Here is a 6834-nt window from a genome sequence, read left to right as displayed (position 1 = left end):
GCTGAGACTACCGGTATGTGCCCAACTAGCATACTGCTTTTAAGGTTCACCCATGTTGCAGAATGTATCGGTACTTTAATTCCTTTTTTACTGCTGAGTAACATTCCACTGCACAGATATACTACATTTTTATCATCAGTTGATGGACATTTGGAATTTTTCTACTTTTTAGCTATTATAATAAACATTGCTGTGAATACTCACTTACAAGTTATTCCATGAAAGGGCCATATATGCAAAATGACCCACAAATGCAGAAGGAGCTGAGAAACCAAAGAACAAGGCAGACATATCCAGTTTATCAGCAGAGGGCAATTTATTAGGGAAATTATGGACAAAAGCATGGTCTTGGTCAGCAACAAGTCAGGTAGATCTCCCCATTATTCCCCCGACCCAGGGCTTATATACCATAGGAAAAAGGGGTATGTGCTCTATAGGGACAATGAAAGGCAACCCTCTAGAACAGGCCAGAATGAGTTGCACAATAACATCAAGGTTGCTTTGACCTAAAGGTAGAATATATTGTGAGTACATGTTCTTACATTAAAGACTGTAAACAAACAAGGAATCAGGAGGCATTCACAGGGCTGGGGTTAATCTGAGGTCAACATGGCAGATTAGCATCCAAGATGGAGTCACTTTTGTCACTACACAAGGATTTGTGTAGTACTATGTTTTCATTTCTTTTGGGTAGATAGCTATGAATTTAATGGTTGAGTCATATAGCAAGTATTTATTTATTTATTTATTTATTTAGAGACAGGGTCTTGCTCTGTCACACAGGTGGGAGTGCAGTGGCACGATGTCAGCTCACAGCAACTTCCTCCTCCTGGATTCAAGCAATTCTCATGCCTTAGCCTCCTGAGTAGTTGGGATTACAGGCACCTGCCACCACGCCCAGCTAATTTTCTGTATTTTTAGTAGAGATGGGGTTTCACCATGTTGGCCAGGCTGGTCTCAAACTCCTGGGCTCAGGTGATCTGCCTACCTCAGCCTCCCAAGGTACTGGGATTACAGGTTTGAGTCACTGCACCCGGCTTAGGTTTAACATTTTAAGTAACTGCCAAATTATTTTCCAAAGTGGCTACCCCATTTTCCATTCCCACTAGCAATGTATGAGGGTTCCTATTTCCTCATATCCTTGCCATCACGTGTTACTGTCAGTCTTTTTGATATAACCATTTTAGTGGCTATGTAGTGGTATCTCATGGTGGGTTTCTTTGTTTTTTTGTTTTTTGTTTTTTGAGACGGAGCCTTGCCCTGTTGCCCAGACTGGAGTGCAGTGGCGCGATCTCGGCTCACTGCAAGCTCTGCCTCCTGGGTTCAAGCGTTTCTTCTGCCTCAGCCCCCCAAATAGCTGGGACTACAGGCTGGGACCACCATACTTGTCTAATTTTTGTATTTTTAGTAAAGACAGGGTTTCATCATATTGGCCAGGCTGATATCAAACTCCTGACCTTGTGATCTGCCCGCCTCGGCCTCCCAAAGTGCTGGAATTACAGGTGTGAGTCACTGCACCCAGTCCTCACTGTGGTTTTAATTTGCATGTCCCTAATAATGTTGAGCACTTATATATGCATGTTAGCCATTCCTATGTCTGCTTTGATGTCTATTCCAATCTTCTGCATTTTTTTTTTTTTTTAAAGAGACAAAGTCTCAGCCAAGTGCGGTGACTCATGCCTGTAATCCCAATACTTTGGGAGGCCAAGGCGGGTGGATCATTTGAGGCTGGGAGTTTGAGATCAGCCTGGCCAATATGGTGAAACCCCATCTCTACTAAAAATACAAAAATTTACTGGGCAAAGTGGTGCATGCCTGTAGTCCCAGCTACTTGGGAGGCTGAGGCATGAGACCTGCTTGAACCCAGGGGGCAGAGGTTGCAGGGAGCCAAGATTGTGCTGCACTCCAGCATAGGTGACAAAGCAAGACTATCTCAAAAAAATAGGACAGTATCTCACTGCATCACCCAGGCTGGAGTGCAGTAGTACAATCATTGCTCACTGATTGTTGCCTCAACTTCCTGGGTGCAAGCAATCCTCCCACTTTAGCCTCCTGAGTAGCTTGGACTACAGCCATGCACCATCACGCCTAGGTATTTTTTTTTTTTTTTTTTCTGTAAAGACAGGATTTCACTGTGTTGTCCATGCTGGTCTTGACCTCTTGGCCTCAAGGAATTCTCCTGCCTCGGCCTCCCAAAGTGCTAGGATTACAGGCATGAGCCACTGTGCCCGGCATGTGTCTTCTTTTCTTTCTTTCTCCCCTCCCTCCCTTTCTTCTTTCTTTCCCTTCCTCCCTCCCTCCCTCTCCTTCTCTTTCTTTCTTTCTTTGACAGAATCTTGCTCTTGCCCATGCTGGAGTGCAGTGGTGCAATTTCGGCTCACCGCAACCTCCGTCTCCTGGGTTTAAGCAATTCCCCTGCCTCAGCCTCCCAAGTAGCTGGGACTATAGGCATGTGCCACCATACCCTAATTTTTGTATTTTTAGTAGAGACGGGGTTTCACTATGTTGGCCAGGCTTGTCTCAAACTTGTGACCTCGTGATCCGCCCACCTTGGCCTCTCAAAGTGCTGGGATTATAGGTGTGAGCCACCACGCCCGGCAAGTTTCTTCTTATTCAGTTGTTAAGAGTTCCTTCCATATTCTGGATACAAGTCTCTTATTATAAATATGATCATAAATTTTTTTCAGGAAAACAAGTAGAATGAATAAGTATTTCAGAAAAGGACTACTAAAACTGACATCCCAAAGAAAGTGACCACAAATAAAGACCAATAATAAAGAAAAAAGTTGGATACTCTCCAAAAAATTCTTTTCTTTTCTTTTTTTGAGATAGAGTGTTGCTCTGTGGCCCAGGCTGGAGTGCAGTGGTGCAATCTCGTCTCACTGCAACTTCTGCCTCCCAGGTTAAAGAAATTCTCCTGCCTCAGCCTCCCGAGTGGCTGGGACGACAGGCGTGCACTACCATACCTGGCTAATTTGTGTATTTTTAGTAGAGACGGGGTTTTGCCATGTTGGCCAGGCTGGTCTTGAACTCCTGGCCTCAAATGATCCACCTGCCTTGGCCTCCCAAAGTGCTGGGATTACAGGCATGAGCCACTGCACCCAGCCTATGAATTTTAAATGAGTTGAAATTTTATCCATATTTTAAAAATTATTTTACACTAGAAAGCATAGAATAGCAAGTTCATTCCAGGGAGGAAGAAAAACACATTTTTGAGTCCTGAAGAATTAGGACACCATCAGAGATGAAACAGGAACATTACAAGGTCTTGTTCAAATAGCACAGACCCCATAAATTCTTCCCCAATTTTCTGCTCCCGCAACAAAAAAGAAAAAAAATTTAGGGCCAGGCATGGTGGCTCACGCCTGTAATCCCCAGCACTTTGGGAGGCTGAGGAGGGCAGATCACAAGGTCAGGAGGAAGAGACAATGCTGGCTAATGTAGTGAAACCCCATTTCTACTAAAAATACACAAAAAAAATTAGCCGGGTATGGTGGCGGGCACCTGTAGTCCCAGCTACTTGGGAGGCTGAGGCAGCAGAATGGCATGAACCTGGGAGGCAGAGCTTGCAGTGAGCTGAGATTGCACCACTGCACTCCAGCCTGGGCGACAGAGCAAGACTCCGTCTCAAAAAAAAAAAAAAAAAATTAGGGGGAAATAGTTGTTCTTCCCTACAAACATCAGCCCCATGTTGGTAGAATCATTTTTATGGCCTTATGATCCTGTTTTTCAACCCCTGTATTAGTCTATTCTCACACTGCTATAAAGAAATACCTGAGGCTGGGTAATTTACAAAGAAAAGAGGTTGAATTTGCTCACGGTTCTGCAGGCTGCACAGGAAGCATGGCAGTATCTGCTTCTGGGGAGGCCTCAAGGGAGCTTTCACTGGTGGCGGAACGCAAAGCGGGAGCAGGTGTCTTATATGGCAGGGGCAGGACCAAGATGGGGTGGGGGGGTGGGGGGTAGGTGCTACACACTTTTAAACAAAAGATCTCATGAGAACTCAGGACAGTACCAAGAGGGAAATCCGCTCCCATGATCCAATCACCTCTCAGCAGGCCCCATCTCCAACAGTGGGAATTAATTTCGACATGAGATTTGCGCAGGGACACAGACCCAAACTATATCAACCTCATTAGGCTATAGCAGTCTTTAGGATTGTTTTGGTTTTTGGTTTCGGGTTTTTTTTTGAGACAGTGTTACGCTCTGTCATCCAGCCTCGAGTGCAGTGGCTGGATCATAGCCCACTGCAGCCTTGAACTCCTGAGCTCAAACAGTCCTCCCACCATAGCCTTCTGAGCAGCTGGGACCACACCACCATGCCCAGCTTTTTGTTGTTGTTTTTGAAGACAGGGTCTTGCTATTTTGCCCAGCCTGGCCTCAAACTCCTGGCCTCAAGTGATCCTCCCATCTCAGCAACCCAAAGCACTGAGGTTACAGGTATGAGCTACCATTGCCAGCCTTTAGGATTGTTTTTATCTTTATAACCCTTTTTATGAAACAGATCTTCTGGCCAAGCGCAGTGGCTCATGCCTGTAATCCAGCACTTTGGGAGGCCGAGGCGGGTGGATCACAAGGTCAGGAGATCGAGACCATCCTGGCTAACACAGTGAAACCCCGTCTCTACTAAAAATACAAAAAATTAGCCGGGCGTGGTGGTGTGCGCCTATAGTCCCAGCTACTTGGGAGGCTGAAGCAGGAGAATCACTTGAACCCAGAAGGTGGAGGTTGCAGTGAGACAAGATCGCGCCAGTGCACTCCAGCCTGGGCGACAGGGCAAGACTCTGTCTCAAAATAAATAAATAAATAAATAAATGAAAATAAAATCCTGGACTCAAGTGATCTGCCTGCCTCAGCCTCCCAAAGTGCTGGGATTGCAGGCACAAGCCACCATGCCCAACCAACATCAGGTTTTAATTGATAAGTAAGCAAGGATAAGGAACAGATTCTGTACACGTGGAAAAATACAGAGAAAATCATGTACTAGTGATTAAAGAAATGTCAATTTTCGGCCGGGCGCAGTGGCTCACGCCTGTAATCCCAGCACTTTGGGAGGTTGAGGCGGGTGGATCACAAGGTCAGAAGATCGAGACCATCCTGGCTAACACGGTGAAACCCCGTCTCTACAAAAAATACAAAAAATTAGCCGGGCGTGGTGGCGGGCGCCCGTAGTCCCAGCCCCTATTCGGGAAGCTGAGGCGGGAGAATGGCGTGAAACCGGGAGGCGGAGCTTGCAGTGAGCCGAGATCGTGCCATTGCACTCCTGCCTGGGCGACAGAGCAAGACTCTGTCTCAAAAAAAAAAAAAAAAACCAGAAAAGAAAATAACAGCTATGTAAGTTCCTCAGTATATAGCAAAAATAGTATGATTTTTTCATTTTCTTTAAGATAAAATTCATTGTAGTATAATTTATATACCAAAAAATCACCCATTTTACTAGAATACACCTAGTGTCCACTCTGAGGTGACCTCAACTGAGGGGCTGAGTGGGACTAGTTGTCACCTACAGGATGCGGTGACAAGAGCTCACTTCCTGCAGTCTTCACAGGTGAGGGAGGCACCAGCTCCTCACCAAGGCCCGATCTGTCTGGCAGCAAGAACATCCCTTACCCCTCTCACCAAGGCCATACATACCTGCGCCTACACAGGGTCTCATGTGGCTAAGGCCCTGGTGCCAGGCCCTTAATGGCTAGGATTTGTTGGCATAAAGGCAAGGCACCACAGAAACTGGAGAAGCGAAAAGTCCCCACCTTTGGGTGGGGAGCCGGCCTCTGGGTTGCATGACTATCAGTCAGCAAGTGTGGACTTTGGAGTGAGGCGCAGTTACTTACAGCCTGCTGTGCAGCCTGTGTGCTTCCAAACCTCTCTAGGTGTGTTTCCTCGCTGGACTCATAGGCAAAGGGGAAGTACCTTTCCAGGATGGAAATTGAACAAGACAACCCACAGGAAGCCCCAGTGTGGAAACTTACTTTATTCTAGCCATGATTATCCTAGTTGTCACCTTGCACACCTGCCATCTGGTGCCATCTCCTGGCTGGCACATTTATACCCTCTCTGGCTCTGAAAGGCATGTCAACCAAAAATGGGCAGCTGGACTAAGGCATATTTAAACAAAGGCTCCGAGGGACCCCTTTCACTTGGGTCTAGCATCCAGCCTCTCTCTCAGCAGAGGCAGGATCGTGGTCCCTTGTCATGTTTTCTGAACAGGGCCCAGGACAGCCAAGGTATGCCATCACTGCGGCACTCAACCCTCCTTGGTCACAGTGGAGTCACCGGTCCAGCCTGAAATACTACTACAGAGGAGAAAGACCCATTCCTGCAAGGTTGCTCTATCTTCCACATCCAAAAACAGTCCTACGTAGCTTCAGCTGCTCCCAAATCAGGTCACAGAACAGCAGGAGACATTCCTTTGGCAAAAAAGGACACGCTTTTGTCCTGTATCTTATACTGGTAAGTGAGGCTCTGATCCCGCTGGGCTGTGGGCTGCGATGGTCTCCTCCACAGGATTCTCAGCTACAGAGACAGAGAAGAATGAAAGAGGAGCAACCACCCCAGGAAGCTGCTCCACTGGGAACCCCACCCTAGCTTCTCTGTGACCTTCAGCTGAGGCTTCTATGAGATGACAGTCAGACGTGCCATCTGGTAATGGGGCCAACTTGTAAAATAAAGCCTATCACCAGCTAATTACAAATAAAGGGTTCCCCTCCATTACAGTAGTCATATTGGCTCAATACAAAAAATGTGAAAGAGAAACAAAAAGGAGAAGGAAGGAAAAAGTCTTTCAAAGGAAGACCCTTAAAGTATTTTTATTTTATTTTATTTTATTTTACTTTT

The 6834-nt window shown here is 46.3% G+C and overlaps 1 protein-coding gene across 2 annotated transcripts in view; it reads right to left on the bottom strand.

Moving 5' to 3' along the window:
- Positions 1–5952: 5952 nt before the first annotated feature.
- ELP6 (elongator acetyltransferase complex subunit 6) overlaps positions 5953–6834 on the bottom strand; it is a 19056-nt gene continuing 18174 nt past the window's right edge. For both annotated transcript variants that reach the window (XM_023231668.1, XM_023231669.2), the window contains one exon: positions 5953–6513. In XM_023231668.1, the coding sequence (XP_023087436.1) occupies positions 6385–6513 (129 nt within the window). In that variant the 3' untranslated portion in view covers positions 5953–6384. The remainder of the gene's footprint in view (positions 6514–6834) is intronic.

Source organism: Piliocolobus tephrosceles, chromosome 2 (assembly GCF_002776525.5).
Source record: "Piliocolobus tephrosceles isolate RC106 chromosome 2, ASM277652v3, whole genome shotgun sequence".
Taxonomy (NCBI): Eukaryota; Metazoa; Chordata; class Mammalia; order Primates; family Cercopithecidae; genus Piliocolobus; species Piliocolobus tephrosceles.
Note: the sequence above shows the minus strand (reverse complement) of the source record. Positions and strands in the feature narration are given on the sequence as shown.